The sequence below is a fragment of the Rhinopithecus bieti genome, unplaced genomic scaffold, assembly GCF_001698545.2.
Source record: "Rhinopithecus bieti isolate Rb0 unplaced genomic scaffold, ASM169854v2 scaffold_61461, whole genome shotgun sequence".
Classification (NCBI taxonomy): domain Eukaryota; kingdom Metazoa; phylum Chordata; class Mammalia; order Primates; family Cercopithecidae; genus Rhinopithecus; species Rhinopithecus bieti.
In genome coordinates, this window is record NW_016823852.1 from 283,308 (window position 1) to 301,181 (window position 17,874).

General features: G+C 61.7%; 1 protein-coding gene across 3 annotated transcripts; it reads right to left on the reverse strand.

The window, feature by feature from the left end:
- Positions 1-972: 972 nt before the first annotated feature.
- On the reverse strand, positions 973-10,834 carry CUNH14orf180 (chromosome unknown C14orf180 homolog). Of its 3 annotated transcripts, none has more exons than XM_017861912.1 (5): positions 10,395-10,834; positions 4,259-4,385; positions 2,921-3,050; positions 2,496-2,531; positions 973-2,227 (listed from the first exon to the last, which is right to left on the reverse strand). In XM_017861912.1, the coding sequence occupies exons 2-5, from the start codon at positions 4,367-4,369 to the stop codon at positions 2,022-2,024; spliced, it is 483 nt and encodes a 160-aa protein (XP_017717401.1). In that variant the 5' UTR covers positions 4,370-4,385; positions 10,395-10,834; the 3' UTR covers positions 973-2,021. The 3 variants fall into 3 exon arrangements, with proteins under 3 accessions (XP_017717401.1, XP_017717403.1, XP_017717402.1); XM_017861914.1 differs by lacking the exon at positions 10,395-10,834 and adding an exon at positions 8,882-10,365; XM_017861913.1 differs by lacking the exon at positions 10,395-10,834 and adding an exon at positions 8,859-10,364.
- Between the last annotated feature and the right edge of the window lie 7,040 nt (positions 10,835-17,874).

Consider the following 17,874-nt stretch of genomic DNA (forward strand, 5'->3'; position numbering starts at 1 on the left):
TTTGAGACGGAGTCTCGCTCTGTCGCCCAGGCTGGAGTGCAGTGGCCGGATCTCAGCTCACTGCAAGCTCCGCCTCCTGGGTTTACGCCATTCTCCTGCCTCAGCCTCCCGAGTAGCTGGGACTACAGGTGCCCGCCACCTCGCCCGGCTAGTTTTTTGTATTTTTTAGTAGAGACGGGGTTTCACCGTGTTAGCCAGGATGGTCTCAATCTCCTGACCTCGTGATGGGAGGATCAATTTTGAAGGATTTCTTGGGGGTGTGGTGCCCATCTTTGAGCAATATTTGTTGAGCACCTGAGATCGTAGCGTAGGACCCCGCAAAGCCAGGCATGTCCTTGTGTTGCCTTTGCAGTGGACAGGGAGCCGCAGCTGGGGGAGATCGGCCTAGGCGGCGTTCCCCGTCAGAACCAGGGCTGGAGGGGTGGCCCAAGCACACGGAGAGAGGGCTGAGCCTGGGTCTATGACTGCCCTGAGACCCAGCCTCTGGTAGCCGCTGCTTCTGCATCCAGAATATGGGGCAGGAACCTGCCCATCCTCCTCCCTGGGGTGGGGTGGGATGGGCTGGGCCGGGTAGGTGGGGCTATGGGGGCTGTGGGGAGAGCATGATGCTGGAGGGTTCCCGGGGGAGCCCCCACCATGGTCCCTTCTGGAAACAGCCCTTTTTGTTACCTCTAACCACAACTCTGGGCTCCCTGGATTCCAAAGCTGGAAGCGACCCTGGAGGCCACTGCACCTGTTCCCTGGCACCTGGAGTTGTGGGGACACACCCTGACTGCAGGGTGAAGGGAGCCAGCCGGGCATCCCTCAAGACCTGGGGGCTTGGTTAACCCCCCACCCGAGTGGACCCATCCACTCCCAGGCCTGCAGGAGACGGCGAGGTTCCAGGGGCCCAGGACATCCACTCTGGCCACTGAGGCCGATTCCTTAGCAAGTCGGTTCTGGTTTCTCTTGTTTCTATAAAAACACCAAGACTGAAGGAAGCCACCGTGTGTTTTAATAGAGCAGTGTCTCCCAGTTAAGTGGTGGGACAGAGAGGAACCACCAGACAGGTCATCAGCCATGCCCTTCCCTCTCAGGCTAGCCTCGAGGACACTGGTCTGATTGTCCCTGTGTCTCTCCCGGGCAGTTCTGCCTGGTCCCTAACCGTGGGCCTCCCTGCTTTGTTCGGCCCTCCCCTCACGTAGGGTCTGGAGGGGCCCCTAGTGTTTGTCACCCACAGGGCTCCCTTCAGCTCTGCAATCTGGTGACAAAGCCACAACCACAGACGGTCTTCCGGACCTACAGGCCCCAGCTGGTGGGTGGCACTGGCTGGCCCTGGGCTCAGCTGGGTGCCCCCGGCCTGCAGAGCTGGGCACAGATGGCTGTTCTGAAGGCCAGGGGTGTCTGGGCCCCTTGCTGTCCCCTCGGCTTCTACACCTGAAGCTGCCCCCGATGAGGGGTCCTCCCCTGGGGCCTCTCCAGACTCATGGGACTGAGTAGGAGGTCAGACCTGGGCTCAGAGGATGGCACCTCACATCAGAGGGACCCACCTTGACAACCAAACCCTTCCTGTGGGGTTTCGAGGTCTGGGTTCTCCACAGGCCCTAATTGCAAAAGGCTGGGTTTGCCTCCTCCGAGCAGCCCCTCGAACACAGGCAGCATGCCCCCCTCCTCAAGCGGGTGCACACGGCAATGGCTGGGCCGGGCCCTAGCAGCAGCAGGAGTTCCTGCTGGGACAAGGGAGGGGTCTTTGGGTGAGCCTAGGGAGCCCCAACTGTTAGCAGTCGAATCCTCTTTCTAATAAAATCTCACATGGACCCAACACAGGAGACAGGAGGGCTGTGCTGACTAGTGTGGCAGGGCCGCCCGCTATGCCCCCCATGTCCAGTCTCACGCCATGGGGTCCCACTTTTCCCAGTCGGCCCCCAGGCAGCAGCCCTTCTTGGCCTTCATGATTCACCAAGCAGCAGGGCCAGGGCTCAGGCTGTCTCAGAGCCCCTGGAGTGCTTGAGCTCTCCGGGAAGCCCTACCCGTCCTGCCCATCAGAGCCGCAGGAGGCCGTGCCAGCAGGTGAGGGCCGCGTGCTGCAGGTGCAGGACAAGGCTGAGGAGCTGGGCCCGCAGGTCCTCCAGTGCCGTTGCCAGGGGCTTGGCCCGGCCGCAGTACAGGCCCAGGGCCAGCACGAGAAGGATGCACACGCACAGCCGCAGGAGCAGGGAGCCGCTGTGTGGCCTGGGCCTGCCGGGCACTGCGGCCAGAGGGCAGGCAGGGTCAGCGCCAGCCAGCCCCACCCTTCCCTGGAGGACTGGGGCTGGTGGGGAAGGGATGGGGAGATTCCGCCCTATCCCTGCCCATGGCCCCTCCCTAGCCTCGTGGGGCCTCCTTGCAACAAGAGCCCCCCCACTGGGGACTCCTCAGAGGCCCTGGCCCTGTGACACCTCCCTTGGGGAGGGAGTGAGGGTGGGTGCACCGAAGGAGGGGGCAGTGGGGTACAGGTCTGTGGGCTCGGAACTCACCCCTGACAGTGGCCGTGGTGTTCCTGTCAGCAATGTCTGGGAAGGAGAACAGAGAGTCGGCTGGGAGGTACTTGCCTCAGTCCATCGGGTGTTGCCGCCCTCTCGCCTCACCCTGCACCCCCGAGGGACCCCTGAGACTATTCATGGGTCAGAGACCCAGACCCAGCCAGGTCCTGACGCTTCCTCAAGAGGACAGTCATGATTCGAGAAGCCGCCGCCATGTTTTCCTCCTATTGCCATTTGACAGACCAGGACTGTGTGTCCGGGTGACCCCACGGGCCCAGGGGTTCTGCCACTGAAGACAGGCGGCCATGGCCCCCCTGTGTCCTGGTCCCTGCCAGAGCTGGGTGGGTGTGGCCGGAGTCCCCGCCTCCCTCTGCCCGACCCCATCCTCTCCCAGACGCTTGCTGTGGGTGCCCTCTTACAGTGGACGGTCACCGCTGGGGGTTCTCGGAACCGCACACGCCTCGCGGTCCTCTGGGGCTCGACCCCTGGGCGGTGATGCTCCGGCCGGCTCCTTTTCAGGATGGAGGGGGGGCACTTCTTGTTGTCCTCCTTGGACAGGGGCGAAAAGCAGACCGGTGAGTCCCCGGCAGGCGGCCGACGGGGACCCAGGTCTGAGCCGTGTGGGGCCCAGCAGCACCGTCCTGGAGCCTGTACCCTGTCCCAGCTGGTGTGCGATGCTGGGCCTGTCACTTCCTGTGGGGTGAGGGGCAGCTCCTGGACAGGCACTGCCGGGCAGCCAGACTCAGCCTCAGGGGCCCAGGCAAGACAGGAGCCCCTCCTGCCCCCGTCTCTTCATGCAAGGCCCCACTGAGCCTCTTCCTCTGCCCGCTGTCTCGGATTCAGTTTTGGATTCAGGGTCCCCGGGACGTGCACAGGGCGAGGGGGCTGCATTGGCAGAGGGGCTCTGGCTAAGAGGCCAGAGTTTGCAAGCTCCATGGGGCAGGGGCCGGGCCAGGGCTGTGAGGAGGGCTGGTTGGTGGCCTTGGCCTCCTTTTCCCTGGGGCCGAGCCTCGCGTGCTGCAGGCAGGGGCAGCTCCTGCCTGTTCGCCTACCTGGGCCCTTCTGTGCAGGTCTGCTCACGTGTACGGGCCCAGCCTGAGCTTGGAAGATGGAGCAGGAGTTTCAGGCTGCTGTGAACCTCAGCATCCTTGTCTGTGACATGGTGACAACTGGGACTGAGGCACCCTGGGAGCCCGGCCAGCTCTGAGGTTGTTCCTGGCTGGGGCATTGCTCGCTGCACACAGCCAGCTGCTTGGCATCTGGTGAGGCTGCCCCTCGAGGGCGTGAGGTCTGTCCATGCTGAGTCTGGCCCAGCTCCTGCTGTGCCTGTGGCCTGTCCCAGCCTGGCAGTGCCTCAGAGGCTGGATGGAGCTCAGGGTCTGAGGTCTGGGCCCCTAACCCTAACACTGACCCTTGGTGACAGTCTTGACCTGTCCTCCTCTCTCCACCCTCTTCTTTCCTCCAACACCCTCCTCCCCGGGCTGCCTCTTCCACAGCCCTCCATGACTCCCACTTCCTCTGCCAAGCGGTGTGCCCCACCTGGGGGCCTCCAACCCCATCTGCCAGACCAAACCCTTTAAGGCACCCATTGCCCCCGCCTGCTCCCTCCAGCCCTCAGTGATCCCCCTGCCCTCCTCCCATCACCCGTTGATTCCTGGGGTGGAGGATGGCCTTTCCTCCTTTGTCTGCTCCCTGCCCCCTCCAGCCCCCAGTGGAAGGGCAGCTTGCAAAACCTGCGTCCCAGTGGCCCGCCTTACCCTCTCTGCCCTGCACGCCCGTGGGCCCCACGCGTCCTCCTCATTCTTTCTGGTCTGATGTCGTGTCTCTGGCCGGGAGTCAGGGCTCAAGGCTCCTGCTGCAGTCCTCATTTACTGGAACATGGCCCTAAGATAAGCAAAGACGTTATTTATTATTTACTGCACAAGTGGCACTCAGAGGAATGAAAGTAAAAGCAGAAAATTCTTCCCCGGAAGCCAGGCTGGCTGCCCGCGCCTGCGGCCGGCCACGCTGACGAGTAGACAACCCTTTCCCTCTGTGGTGTCTCCAGCGCAGATAAATCCTGCTGCCTGCTTGTTCAGAAATGCCATCCCAAGCAATTTCCTTTGCTGCCACAGTCTTCATAATTGTCATCTTTAATGGCTGCATAATATTCCACTGGGCCGAGGTCCCATAATTGAAAGTCGCCCTCGATGACTGGGTATTCAGGAAGTCTGCATTTTAGTATTGTCATTTGCAATGATTGGAGGTCATGGATAAGGCTGTAAGAAACATCTTCGCTTTGTCTCCTTTTGGTAGTGGGAAGCCCTGGGGCTGGGGACTGGGGATTGTCAGGGCTCTGAGGCTGGGCCCACAGAAAGGTTTCCCAGAGGGTCATGCCCACCTGTTTGGGCTGGTGCTGGTGGGATGCCCCTGGGCTCCTGGGAGCCCACCCCTCAGCACGGCTCATACTCTCTCTCTGTGTCTCTCTCTGCCCTCCCCCGCATTATGTGTCTCTATCTCTCTGTCTCCATCTCTCTGTTCCCCTGCCTCTCTCTGATTCTGTCTCTGTCTCTCTGCCCCCTCCTCTGTTGAGCTGGTTGCTTCCTGGCTGTGAATGGCGCCTCCTTGCTCCGCCCCTGTGTCTTTGGCGGCGGAGGCTTTGCTCTCCTCATTCTTACTCACCGGTGGAGCCCCCAAGTGTGGATTTTCTCTCATAGCCTCGGCGGGGTTCTTGACTTTTGGGCACTCCTCCTCCCTACAGAGGGGTGCAGAGCCTACCGGGCATCCGTGCAGGTGAGCTGGCACCGAGTGTCTGTCTTTCAAGGGCCCTGGGAGGGATGAGCCTGCCTCTCTCGCTGCAGGTGGGGAAACTGAGGCCAGAGGGGGCTGGGGCTTCCCTGGGAGCTGATGCCAGGCCAGGTCCTCCCGGCCCTGCTCCCAGCTGGATAGGGGGCAGTGTGGGGGCCTCCTGCTGCCCTTCACCCCACCCCAGGTTCTCCTCTGCTCTGGGGTCCTTGGAGGGCACTGCCGCCCCGCCCCTCACAGCGCAGGTGTTTGCATTTCCTGAGGTGCTTCCCTGGCTCCCGTTGGTCCTCCAAGGACCCTGCCCCCAAGGGCTGAGAAGGGGGAGGGCGAGAGTGAGGGGCCAACATGGTCCTCAAGGACAACTCCTCCAAGGGTCCCCCAAAGGGGTGGGTGCCTCAGAGGTGCAGGGCAGGCCTGTGGGAGGAGCTGGTTTGGGTGGAGACCGCAGTGACTCCAGCAGCTGTGTACCATCCTCTACAGGAGACAACAGGGTGGCCATGACCGCATCCCTGAGCAGGCATAAATACTGCAGACAAGCAGAGTGCCCTGTTAATGATGTCTGGGCGGATGCTGTCTGGATGGGTTCAATTATTTCAAAAGAGAGCAATTTTCTGCTATCGCAGGATCAGGTTTTTATTGCAAATAGGGTTGTGGCAGGAGCCGGCCATCCAGGGGGGTGGCAGGGAGGGGGCGGCTTATCTTCAGGACCTGCTCTCAGAGAGCCGCCATGGGAGAGGTTGTGCTCGCAGGCCCAGCCGGGCTGGGGCTCCGTCCCCTGGGGCCAGGTCACCTGGAATGTGGGCTCTGCGTGATCCCCAGGGTCAGGGAAGCCGCAGAGTGCCAGGCCTGTCCTGGTGTCTTGGGGATGCTGCCTGGCATGCCCCCAGGGCAACCTTGACCGCCTGTCCATAGCAGGGCTGGGGCTGGAAGGGCTCTCTGGATGCCCTTGACTCAGTTTCCACTCTGGGTGGGACAGAAACTCTGCTAAAGCCCAGGGGTGGGGTTGGGGGTGGAGCAGAGCCCTCTAGTGATCTCTTGGACCCAGAGCCTGGGCTCTCCACTGCCTGGCGGAAGGAGGCTTGTGTATCCGGGGCCATCTCCTGGGACTGCACAGCCTGGGGCTGGCTGGTGTGCCCGGGGCCACAGCCCCCTCGCCAGATGGCCCTGCAGCAGCCTTCCAGGGGGCCCAGCGAGGTTCACTCCTCATGAGGAAACAGGCCTGGAGAGGCTTGGGCCAACGGAGTCACGCTGGGATGCAGGGCTGGATGAAGTCTCCTCCAGCTTCTGCCAGCAACTCTCGCTATTCAGCCCTCCCTGGCCTGAGGTCTGTCCAAGGGATGGTGGGACAACAATGTGTGTGTGCACATGTGTGTGAGTGAGTGTGCACATGTATGTCCCTGAGTGTGCAAGTGTGTTTGCATGCAATGGAGTGCATATGCATGTGTGAATGTGCACATGTATGAGTGTGCAAGTGTGAGAGTGAACACGTGTGTCAGAGGGTGTAAGTGTGCACGTGTGGGGTGCCTGTGTGTGTGTGTGCATTTGTATTTGTGTGCATGCATGTGAATGTGCATGTGTGTGTGAGTGCGTGTGTGGGTGTCCATGCATGTGCCCATGTGCATGTGTGTGAGCATATCTGCATATGTGTGGGTGAATGTGTGTGTGTTTGTGTAGAGTGTGAGTATGTGAATGTGCATGTGTGGGCAATGTGTTTGTGAGGGTGCCTGGCTGTGGCATTAACCATCTGTCACTGAGCAGCATAACTTGGAGAGGATGTGACTTCGCCTTCTGGGGAACAGAGCTCTGCCCGAGTGTGGACAATCAGGACTTCCTATGGGACAGCACCTCCCCCTCTTCGGGTGCGGGCTCCGGAGCACCTTGTGTGACCACGTGTGACCTTAGGCAAGTCTCCTAATCTGCCTGGGCCTTGGTCTGCTCAGCTGTGAAATGCACAGACTTGAGTCCGCACCATGCCTTTGCTCTGTGCCATCAGCCACGTTGGCATCACTTGGGGAGGGGATGTGCCCAGGAACAGAGCTCAGGTAGCTCTGGCCGTGTCTGGACAGTCAGGACCTCCTATGGGATGACACCTCCCCTCCGGGAGCCCTGGGGCCCTCTCCAGAGATGCACCTTCCCCTGGGCCACGCTCTGCTCCCAGGCAGCCTCCCTGAGCCCTGTCGTCCCCTCCCTAACTGGGCTTCATGCTTCCCCTTCTGGAAGGGAGGCCCGGCTCAAGTCCGGGGCTCTGTTCTTCTTTGGCTCTGTGACCTTGGGTAAGTGGTGTGACCTCCCTGGGCCTCGTTTCCCCCACCGGAAGCAGGGGAGGAGCGGCTCTGGCATGCTCGGCAGGTGGGGGCGGGGAGGCCTGGGGCCTCTGGCAGGGACAGTGTGTAACTGGAGGCCTCGTGACAGATGGGAGATAAAGGGCGGAAAATAGCTTCAGGGCCTGGACCTGCAAGTGTCCTGCTAGGCCCGCTGCTGGGGAGGGTGTGTCCACCCGAGGGGACTCTACCCCCACTCTGGGCACAGGACCCCCATGGTGCCTCCCTTGGTGCTGGGGGGCTGGGGGGTTCCTACCAGCTCCTCTACTGAGAGAGGGCACCAAGCTCCCTGGGGGAGGGGAAACTGAGGCCCAGAGAGGGAGAACAGCCTGCCAGGTTTCAGAGCTTGGGTTGGGACAGAGGCTGGAGTCAGGGCCTGGAGTTGTGGGCGTGACCCGCCGTGCTGCTGGTGGGAGGTGGGGCCGTGAGGGCCGAGGCTCAGGACCTTGGTCTGGGCTGTGACCCTCCAACAGTCTTTGGGGGCCTAGCCCAGTACCCCAAAGACCCCACCTTATCTTGAAGCTGTTGAGAGACATGAGGGCACTGACAGACCCCAGCGGCCCTGGGAGCGCTGAGTTCCCCCCGCCTCGAGATCAGCCTGCAGTGGGGCATGGGGGCTGGCCAGTGGTTCTCGCCTGGTTCAGTGGCTTGGAAAACACCAGGTTCTGGGGCCCAGCCACTGCTGCTCCCTCCCACTCCTGCCCCGTCCTCCAGGACGCCGCCCACCGGCTTCCCGCCTCCTCCCAGGCTGCTGCCTCTGCCTGCCCCACGCCGCCCGCCCTTTCACCCACAGCCCACCTCCTGATGTTTCTCTGTCCTCCCTGAGGGTTCCTCGGGGTGGGCAGGGCTCCCCATGCAGCAGCTGGCTTGTGAGAAATCCTGACACTCCACCCACCCCGCACGGGGAGGGCCCTTCCTCGGCTCTGAGCATGCGGCCCCACACTCTCGGCTCACCCCTCACCTGGCACTGCGCCCATTCACACGGCAGCCTCACAGCCTTCCAAGGGCAGAGGATCCTGGGGCCTGAGCGAACGCAGGCTGAGGCTGGGCTTCCTGCCTCCCTGTTGCAGGTGCAGCCTCCCCCGGGGCAACTCACCTGGGGGCTGGAGGCAGGGGGCCAGGCTCCTGGGAAGCCAGAGACCTTCCTGGGAGAAGCTGGAGACTCGCAGCCCCCAACCCCACCACTTACACACACACATACATACACACACATGCTGTCTCTCTCTCTTTCTCTCTCTCTGCCCCTGCCCACCTGGGCTCCTGCTGGTGCTGTACCTCTGGGGTGGCTCACCCGCCTGACCGGCCCTGAGATCCACTGGCAGTCAGAGCCTTGCTGTCGCAGGGTGTGAACCAGAGCTGTTGCAGCTCACAACCAGCTGAGAAGTTTCCATTGCGGTGACACAGAGCAGTGGCCTCAGCGGCCCTGAGGGCCCTGGCCGACTTGCTGCTCTTGGGACAGCCCGGTCCATGGGGAGGCCACCACGGGCTTGGTGGCCCGAGGTGGCACTGGGCCTCCTTAGTCTCCCGGCACCTTGGTAGTTTGGCCACAGGCCTAACCCAGTGGCCCTGGGGCTGCAGATGCAGGCTGTGCCTTCTCCTAGTGGAAGAGGACTGGGACCGTGGGTACCGCCTTGCTGGCCTTTCCCCTGCAGGGCGGAGGCAGAGCATGGCCAGGCGGGGCAGCTGGGCTCCTGGGAAAAGCCGTGGCTCCCAGCCCAACGCTCACCACTGGAACCATCCTGTCAGCTCCCCAGACAACATGCGTTCTCGACTTAAGTAAGAGGGAGAACTTGTGGGGAGGCCCCTGGCTGGGCTGACAGCCAGCTAGGCTTGCTCAGGTGCCTGCAGGCCCCACCAGGTAGGAACAGGAGCAGGAGCTGCGTGGTGGCCCCCTGAGGCCCCTCTCTGTGCCTAGATGGGCCCTCACATCGGTGGTGCACTTAGGGCTCAGGGTGGCAGCACCACCGGGTGATGGCTGCTCACCTGCTGGGTGCAGGGGCCACCCTAGGCCTCGAGAGCCCTGGACAGACAGGGCGGGGACCTCCCAGGCCCTCCCTCCCATATGTGGAATGGGGGTTGTTTGCCAACTGTCCAGGGCACGGCAAAGCTCAGTAGGTGCCCAAGAAATGGCATCCAGTGCTAGGTGGGAGTCCCATGGCCTCACAGGGCAGGACAGGGATTCCTTCTGACTCGCCTCAGAAAAGAGCCAGTTCTCAGGGATTCCCAAATGCTGAGAACTAGGCTCCAGTTACTGGAGTAACGAACCCATTCCTGCTGGGCTGGGCCTGCGTAGACTTGCCCTCGGAGGATGCCCCACACGAAGGCCCTTCGCGGAAGGCTGGCTGGGTTCGTGCCTGACACGGATCCCTGCATTCCCCTAAGAGTGCAGCCCCTTCTCCCCCTGCCCAGGCTGTTTCGCTCAATATCAGGTACCCTTTGGAGGCTTCTGTGTGGCCGGAGACCCACACCCCTGCTGCTAGGTTTGAACTGGCCACGTTCACTGCTTCCCCCAGGGGCGGCCTGGCCTCAGTGGGGACACAGGGCTGGCCTGGGACTGTCTCCGTTTTAGGGAAACCATCAGTCCCAGGAGAAGAGGGGAGGGTGGCCACCCTGGAGCTTGTCCAGGTCACTCGGGGTCATCGGTGTGTGCTCTTGCCCAGTCTCTGCCCACACCTGCTGCCCGACTGGGGCAGGCTCCCCACCTGCGCCTGCCCTTGGCAGTCTCTGCTCTGGCAGCTTCACACCCAAGCGGGAAGTGAGCCCCCCTCTCCCTGGGGCTGGAACTCACCTGGCTCCCTCCTGGCTCCCTGAGGGACAGAAACAGGCTCTTTAGGATCTCCCTGTGGGGCACAGTCCAGTGAGGTCCTGAACCCTCTTGGCTGGCAGCACCCCTCCCAGGCCCTTGAGAGATGAGCCTCAGGCAGAACTGCAGGGCACACAGGTGAACGGGCCAGGCCTGCCCAGGCCTCCTTCCCGAGGGCTCTGGTCGGAGGCGCCACCGCCCGCCGGCGGGGCTGGGTCTGTTGTGGCCTTCGTTCCGTCTCCAGCTCTCTCTGCTGGATTGCAAAGCTGGGCCAGCTGGCAACAGCCGGGCTATAATTACCTCTCCCCTTTGGCAGAAATAGCAGTGACCCCGAGGACAGGCCGCTGGCCCCGGAGCAGAAGGGGGTGGCTGTTTCCCAGGCCCCCGGTAGACGACAGACCAGGATTTCAGATGAGACCAGAGTTTGATGCTCTTCCTGCCCCTCCCGGCCCAAATGTGCCCCTCTCCCAGGCCAATTCCGGAGCTGCGCAGCTCTCGGAAAAACCTATGGATTGGAATTCAGGGTGGAGTGGGAGAGGGAGGGCACTGTGGGGCTCTGAGAGGTGAGGTGATCACAGAGTCCAGCCTCCAGTAAGACCCTGACCTAGCATGGGGCCTCCACAGTAGAGAGGGTGCCCGCCCTGCCCTGGCCCTGTGCCCCTGTGAGTCCTGACCTGGGGTTGCCAGAGGGAGAGGCAAAGAATGGGTCCCAAGCTGCTGTTTTGGGGCACACTGGCCGGGCCTTGATATTGCCCGGGCAGGAAGGGGCAATGTCTGGGTCAGTGAGGGATGGCAGGGGCGAGGGATCAGCCTTTCTCAGGGTCTGTCCTGGGTGAGTATCCAACCACCCTGCCTGGCAGCTGCTGAGTCTGCCCCTCATTTGTAGGTGAAAGTGCAGCTCAGAGAGTTGAGGCACCCTGTCCAAAGTCACACAGCCCGGAGGTGGCAGTCCGGCTCAGGCTTGGCGGCCCATCCTTGCCAGCCCCCCGTCTGCTGGTGCACGTAAAGGCAGGCCTGAAAGAGGCTAGTGAGGGCACCACCGGCACAGGGCACCACCACATGTGGGCAGACCCCTGCCTGGTTTGTGGGACTTTGACCTATTTGAGGGGACTGCTGGAGGAGGTGTGGAGAGACCCATGCTGCTCTATTAGGAGTGGGGGTGCATCTCCCTTGGGTAAAGCTACAGGACTCCTGGGAGCCCAGGGTGTGCCAGGCTGGGGGACAGTGTGCACAGAGGCTGCCTGGGCACAGTGGCCTGGAACCCACCATCTGAGCATGCACAATGCGGCCATCGGGGCGGGGTTCAGGAGACTGGCACTCCCTTTGCCGCTGTCTTCAGTACAGGGCGGGGAGAGCAAACTTTTCTGGTAGAGGGCAGTATGGCATACAGTGCGCTCTGTGTTTACACAAACGGGGCGGGCCAGATTGGCAGGAGGGCCGTGGCTCACTGACCCTTGTTCCAGGGACAGCACTGAGGAAGGCTGGATGGTCCTGCTGGCAGCTTGGCTTCCTGGGAAGAGTGAGGTCCTGGAGCCAGACAAGACCCCTCTCCCGCCTGTGCCCGATGTGGGAAGCTCTCCTTGGCTTCCCAGGGCTGGAGCTGCTCCTCCTGGATTTAAGAGGTCAGGCTGCACCGCTTGAGGTCGGGGGCCTCCAGGACAGCTCCTTCCTGACCCTTCTCGTTGACAGAGGGAGGGAACAGCCAGCCCACAGACCTTGGGTGCTGCCCCCTCTCTGTGCTCCCTGGAAAGGTGAGGCGGGCTGCCCCTGTGGACACTGGCTCCGTGTAATTTATTAGCGAGCTGATGGCTCGGCTTGGGGCTCAGGTCCCAGCAGGGTCGTATTTCTGGCCTTATCTGATAGAGCTCGGCTGCACCCTCCTTGCCTCCGTCCACAGCGCCTCACTCCAGCCTGGGCTCTGCAAGGTGAGATAAGGCCGGCCCAGGGGAGTGCTGAGCTGCCGGGTCCACAGAGAGTCCCCGGTGCCTGTGCCAGGCAGTGCCAGGAAGGAGCCCAGCTGTGTCAGTCCTGCCCGCAGCCAGCAGGTGGGCCCATGTGCCCACAGGCAGTGGTGCCAACGACGTGGTGCCCAGGTTTGGGCCCGGCTCTGTCACTGTTCAGCCAGGTGATCCCCGCCACACCTTCATCTCTCCCCGTGAGCTGGGAATGATGGGATGCCCCACCCTCCCCTGGTCTTTGTGGTGCACCCACCCTGAGCAGTGCCCCGGGGACACAGCAGCAGAGGCCAGCTGTCATTCAGTGGGAGGGTGGAGCATGTCCGGTGACCGGGCGCTCCTGAGTGCTGGCAAAGTCCAGCAAGCTGGCTGGTCTGGGCTGTTTTCCTTGGGGTGGTCCTGGAAGGTGGCTGGGGTGGGGTGGGGTGGCACGTGGGAGCGGAGACTGCAGGGCTGGTGATTGTGGCTACTCTGGTCATGGCCATGTGGTACTGGCCCAGACTCCCAGCCCTCTCTGGACCATGGTCTGGTTGGAATGCGGAGAGCCCTGGGCCTCAGCATGGCCTCATACATGGCTCCAGGTAGGGACGGGGGTGGGACTGGAAGGTGTGGAGGCTCTAGGCTGACCTAGGCCAGAGAAGAAAGGGCCGGTGGGTCCGGGAGATGGGGATGGGGTCCACAGCTGGTTGAAGCAGAAGGACCCCAGGCATAAGAGAGGCCAGCGTTGGCCCAGAGGGTAAGAGTTGGCCATGGCGCTCTTGTGCAGAGGCCTGGAGGCTGGCCCTTCCCCTGTCTGGCATATAGCCTCGGGGGAAATTCGTGCAGGCTGTGCTGACTGAAGCACCAGGGCTTGTGGTAGAAATGGGTCCAAAGGTTCTCCAGGCGTCTCCAGGGCTCAGGGCTGCACCCCTGTCAGCTGAGGCCGTCCTGAGCCCAGCTCCCTCTGCTGTAGTGAAAACACCCAGCCGAGGCCGTCCTGAGCCCAGCTCCCTCTGCTGCAGTGGGAACGCGTCTTCGCAGTGCTCGTCTCTGCAGTGGGTAGTCAGCTGCTTCATGACCGCTGGAAACTCCCTGACAGGGCTTGGTCGAGGGTCTCCAGCTGAGGGGGGATGGTGGCTGATGGGGTCCTGAGAGGCCCCATAAGCCGTGATCACCGTGAGGGGGCCCTGGAGAGAAGGCATGGGGGTGGGAGAGGGCAGGCAGGGGTTGGGGTGGCCGGTGAGTCCAGGGCCAGTGGAGGCTGCATGAGCAGGTCTTTGCTGCTGGCACACTCAGCCAGTGCTAGGTCAGGATGGACAAGGAATGAGGTCCCCACAGGATTTGCCACGTGGTGGTCACAGGTAGGCTCGGCCCGGGTACCCTGGGGGTTGATGGGAGTGAAGCGTGAGAGTGGAGTCCAGGAGAGGAGGAGAGGAAATGGGGGAAATGAGGGAGGAGAGTGGGTTTGGGATTAGAGGGGCTGACGCATGCTCTGGGTGAGAGCTGGAATCTGGGCTGGGGCTCCTCAGGCACAGGCTGCTCTGTGCAGGGGCTAGTGGGGAGAACCTCCGGCAGAGCTGCCCACAGGAGGAACAACTGACAGTGAGGTAGTGAGTTCCCCGTCACTGGAGGCAAGCAAAGAAGGACTTGTGCCTTTGGGGACTCTTCAGGGCCCCACAGACCTCAGGTTGGGAGGGAGGTAGGAGGACGGGGGAGAAGACTCTGGGCGTGTGGGGGTGACCTGTGACGCTCTGGCTCCGATGTTTGCTCACTGGCCCCTGACATGTGGCTGCCTGGAGATATGCTGCTCTTCTGGCTTGTGGATGCAGCTAGAGTCCTGCCCCAGGTCACAGCCCGGAGTGGGAGGTCCAGGCCCCTACCAGGGAGCCTGCAGCTTGTCATTCTCAGACTGAGGCGGGGCCCTTTGACAGGGCCATGTATGGTCACCCCGTCACCAAGTCAGAGCCCTTATTAAGAATACAGGAAGCATGGGCACTCCCCCCAGCCCCGAGTGTGGCGGGGGCCCCGGGTGATGACCACACTGGTCTCCGCGAGCGAGAACCATAGCTGCTGGGGCCCCTGCTGCTCCCATCAGCCGAGATAATGGGGGCCTCTGGGCCCCTTGGAACACTAACCAAAGCGGCCCCTTTCCTTCTCCTCCATTATTCATGACCTCCAAGAGGCTGTAAAAGTCCTCCTCTCTCTACAGGAGCCATTGTTACAGTGATAAATGTTATGTATAAAGTCGGTCCCTCCCTGAAAGCCAGCTGGCTGGGGGGCCGTACATAAGCCATAACTGAGCCGGGGCTCCCGGAGCTGCCTGTCACAGCTGTTTTTCCAGCAGCATCTTAGGGGCTGACTGGAGGGGCCGGGAGATCCTTCCACCACCACCCTGGCCTGCTGAGGGTCCTGTGCTCGGAGGGGAGGCCGTGTGGGGGTCTGTCTGGGCTTCAGTGGGGCAATTGCAGACATGGGCCCCGGGAGCAGCCGGTGAACCCAGGTTCCCACTGTGGGCGCCATCCCTGGTCTCCCGGCGTGAGGACCCACTGCAGGGACCTGGCTGTGGCAGGCCCAGGACCGAGCATTCCCACACATCACACACAGCCTCATTCTCACGCCAGAAGCGTGCATTCTCTGTGACGCAGGCATGCCACACATCTGTGGACATGTGCCCAGAACTGTGCAGGCCACACTGTCAGTGTGCAAAAGTGCTGCGTACTGTAAAATAAAAATAAAACCCTAAGCCCCCCAACTCACTGAACAGGCCCCCTCTTGGCCAAAGGGACTCCTGAGAAACCGGAAAAACTGAGTTCCCAGTCATGATGGGACGGGAGGGCAGACACGCCTCGCTCTCCCGGTTCCCTGCGGAAATTCAGGCAGGGCCGACCAGTACTGACGTTAACCTAGCGATCAGAAGACTGTGACCCTGACACAAATTACAAACAGGACCGAAGGCCCCCAGACCAGGGTCAAGTCACGCACCCCACAAGCCACTGTGACCCAGTGTATCGGTTAAAAGACTTCTTAATCTTAACTTAAAACTTTTCTTTCTGTGACTCCACATTCATAGAAAAAGCTTTACTTCTTTAACTCATTGCAAATGAAAGAATCTCTGGCCCCAATGATGACCTGTCAGCCCCCTGCTTCAAGACACCCTGCCTTTCTGTGCTAAACTGATGTAGAAGCTCCTTGAATTATGACTGCCTGAAATTCTGTCACAGTAAAGCTTGTAGGAAGCAGAGCTGGGGTCTGGCTGCCTCAGGACCACCCACTCAGGGCTCCCTGGGTGTGTGCACCTTTTCCTGGGCCGTGGTCACTCATATTGGCTCAGAACAAAACTCCATAATCGACAGAGTTGGGTCTTTCCGTTAACCATGCTCTCCAAGCGCTCGATGGGCAGGATGCAGGCTTGTGTGCGACGGCTTAGCTCCTCACAGGGCTTAGCTCCCCTTCCCTCCCCACCGCCCCCTGAGCCCCAGGCCTGGCCTCATTGGCAGATAAGGACAGGGGCTCTGTAGGAGGAAGCTCCTTGCAGGGTTGTGAGGCAGCAGCTTACGGAGTGGGCTCAGAGCCAGGGCACTGGGTGCCGCACTTGGTCGTGACTGCCCTGCACACAGCTGCTGGGACATGGGGCACAAGACACTGGGAAGAGCTTGGCACCAGAGCCGGGGGGAGGGAGGGCCCCGCCCACACCCTGTCCTGGCTCTACGACCTTGGGCAGTCAGTGCCTGTCTGAGAGCCGCTGCCTCCTGCCCCAGGGGAATGCTCTCCTTGCAGGGCCGTGGCAGGTTCTGAGGGGCTACTGTGTGCCTCCCTGTGAAAGCAGCGAGGTTAGGCTGGCCGGGCAGGCACACAGTTCTGGTCCACATGGGTGCCCACCTGGCAGTTTCTGAGTGGCCCAGAGCCTGGGTGCCCAAAGTTCCCTCGGCCCAGGTGTGCCCGTCACTGGTGCCGCCCTCCCTGGTGCCCCCCGGAGCCCTCCGGCCCGCTGGGAAGTGCAGGTTCTCCTGATCTTTCTGCCGTGTCAGGAGCAGCTGGCCTGAAAGGGCAGAAGTCAGTGTCCAGGGCCCAGAGAAACTATATGCTGGGCAGGAGACTCTCCCAATCTTTTGGGCTGTGGGTACAGGCTCTGAGCTGGTAGTGACATCAGGGGACCCAGAACACCACCGTGGGTAGAGTAAGGGCTCCCGGAGACCTGGGGACAAGCCTGCCCGGCAGTGGTCCTGGGACCCTCAGCCTCTCGTGCCCGAGGGAAGGAGCTGCCTGTACTCTGCAGTTGGCAGAGCCCACCCGTTGGTTCCTTGACCTAATGATTATGAGCCATTTGGGCAGGAAAAAAACCCAAACAAATAAGTGGAAGCTTCTAAGACCGTGGCCAAGAGAGTCATTCCACACATCCTGAGCATCTGCAGAAATTAGGACCATCCCCAAAGACTCAAAAGATACAGGCATGGTCAATCCCGCTGTCCCCACGGTCCCCACGGTCCCCACTCTCTTCACCCATATGGTCCACAAAAGCCAGCAGCATCATGGCCGATGGTGACGGACGAACCCAACCCAACCCAGAGTCAGCCCACATGGAAACTGCGCCGCCAGATGCGGTACCTGGACTGAACCAAGTTGCCACATCCTCTGGCACTGGCTGTGTGCTGTGTGTCTAGGAAGCGTGTCCTTCCCAACCACCTCAGTGTAGAGGGGCCCACCCAGCCGCCTGTGACAGACAGCAGTGCTCCAGCCACTGGTACTTGCTTGCTACTCTCGCAATCCAGTGCTCTGGGACACTCCTGGTCTGCAGAAAATGATGCTCATCGGCTTCATTTGTGATGTCAAGCTTAGTACGTCATGTGGCAGGTGGTCCAGACCTCCAGGAACCCATGCGACAGTGATAGCCATGATTAGTGGACAATGGAGGAAAAACTCTAGCCCTGGTCCCCAGGTGGTTGGCTAGGGAAGTCAGTGCAACATGACATCATTGGCTGTGGCACTGGTGACCCCTCAGGGGTCCTGAGGGCAGGGATGAGCTGTGAGCACTGCCTTGGGTGTCACTGTGGCCAAGGGAAGGATGGATGCAGGCTCCTGGGCCATGGCAGCTGGCCTGGATGACCAGGTAGGGGCCTGTGGGAAGCATAGGCTTGAGGACCAGGAGGTCTGGGGGGAGGTGTGTGGGTGGGTGTGCAGGGTGAGCGCAGAGCATGTGGCTCTCTGGTCTTGTGTCTGCTGGAGAGCACTGAGGGACAGGCTGGCTGGGGGAGGGGCTGCTGTAGGACATCCTGGGCAGCAGCCAAGGCCCTGTCCTGGGACACAGAGGGAAGGGATGGGTGAGTTCTCTGTGGGGCAGTGCCTGCCTCCCCCTTGTCTCATTCTGGGGCACGTGCACCAGCAGCTCTGCGTGAAGGAAGCTGGGCAGGGCCAAGGAGGCTTAGCAGAGTCCACTCAGCCCAGGGCCCTGGGGACTCAGGAGCAGCCCCTCCCTCGTTCCCAGGGCCTGACCTCACTCAGAGCCCGCAGGAGGCCAGCCAGGGTGGCAGGAG